Genomic DNA, 1608 nt, shown 5'->3' with positions numbered 1-1608 from the left:
TATATATATATATATATATATATATATATATATATATATACAAACACACACATAATTGATTTTATATACACACACTTATGTGTGTGTGTGTGTGTGTACATGAGAGGGTATACTGTAAAGGAGAAATTGTTATTTTAAGTTTAAAATGAAAACCAGCAACAAAATTCAAAAAAATAAATCATTCGCTTGCTCAAAAAACGACAATTAGAAAAGAAAAAGAAAAATGGCGGCATCAGCATCACCATCATTAACATCAACAAGAACAACGACCATGCATCAATACAGCAGTATATTTGGTTTGGAAGATATCGTCTTTGGCTTCTGTCCTTCCTTCTTTTCTTCCTTCCGTCTTTCTTTCATTGTGAACTGTTTTTTTTGTTTTTGGTTTTCGTTCAGCGTTATTTTACATTTTGTTTTTTTTTTTAAACAAAATTTTGGTGTGTTTGTGTGTGTGTATGTGTGGTTAAATGATATAAATCTGTTTTAGTTTCTGTAGTGAGATGACTCCATTTCTCTGTTCTTATCTGTGATGTCTGTCAATAGAGAAATAGAAAAGAGAGACGAGAGATAGAGGTAGATAGAAAGAGAGATATATTGAAGATAAAAAAAAAAGACAGTCAAGATTTGAAAAGAAATAGGGGAAAAAAAGGATAAAAAGAAAAACCAAGTTTTTGTCTTACGTGTACATACAATCATATACAAACATACAAACATGGTACAAACACGAAGGTACATAGATATATAGACATAAACATCTTTTCTATTCCACATATACGTATAATAACACACAGAAATATCACTCTTATGTTTATCGCAATAGTTTTTCTATAGAATTCAGAGCCATCACTGCAAGTTACGCCGTTTCGTACACGAATACGTCTATGTAAACAGTGCGATCGAAGACAGAAAAAATAGGTAAGTGGTGTATATGCATATTTTAAGAGTTATTGCTCTTTCATCAGATCCACATCCAATCCAGGAACGCATTACTTAAACACCCACTATACCTTGCGCTGTAACACGATTTGATAGATCAATTAAACACATGTTAAACACAAATATACACAAGCTCCCCTATATATTATATAATATATCTAGGACCGCATCCCAAAGGTTAACTTTCTTCCCCAAGGCCAGAAAATATTTCAGCTTCCAACAATAATTGACATTCCACAAAGCTCAAGTGATCCCTACGAAGGAATATGGGACAATACTGTTGCTGTACACACAAACATCGTACCTTGAGAAGTTTCACTTAAAATTTTGGCATAAAAATTACTCACAGACACGATCTAGCCTTTGGTTCATATGCATGCTGTATCCTCTCTCTGCCATTTCTACCGTTACTATAATGACCTCGGTTCCTCGGAGTTGAATGCTCTTGTGTTGCCTCGATTCAAGCACAACCAAGTCACCCGTTTCTCCTCCTTTCATCACCTGTGTTGTGTGTTGTGACCACCCCATCTAAGGATCGCACACCACAGCACTCATGTTTTTCCTGTGAGTACACACACATATATGTATGTGTGTGAGTGTGTGCGTGCGTGTACGTGTGTGTGTGTATATATATATATATATATATATATATATATATATATATATATATAT

General features: G+C 33.8%; 1 protein-coding gene across 3 annotated transcripts in view; it reads right to left on the bottom strand.

Annotated features, from left to right (window-relative positions):
• The window catches only part of LOC106870649 (collagen alpha-1(XXVI) chain), a 245166-nt gene that overhangs the window by 24779 nt on the left and 218779 nt on the right, over positions 1–1608 (bottom strand). The window contains exon 9 of one of the 3 annotated variants that reach the window (XM_052973150.1): positions 77–533. The exons of the other annotated variants lie outside the window; for them this stretch is intronic. Within the exon in view, the coding sequence (XP_052829110.1) occupies positions 484–533 (50 nt within the window). The 3' untranslated portion in view covers positions 77–483. Of the gene's footprint in view, positions 1–76; positions 534–1608 lie in introns of those variants that run through there. 3 annotated transcript variants of the gene reach the window in all.

The sequence above is a fragment of the Octopus bimaculoides genome, chromosome 1 (assembly GCF_001194135.2).
Source record: "Octopus bimaculoides isolate UCB-OBI-ISO-001 chromosome 1, ASM119413v2, whole genome shotgun sequence".
In the NCBI taxonomy this organism is placed as follows: Eukaryota; Metazoa; Mollusca; class Cephalopoda; order Octopoda; family Octopodidae; genus Octopus; species Octopus bimaculoides.
Note: the sequence above shows the minus strand (reverse complement) of the source record. Positions and strands in the feature narration are given on the sequence as shown.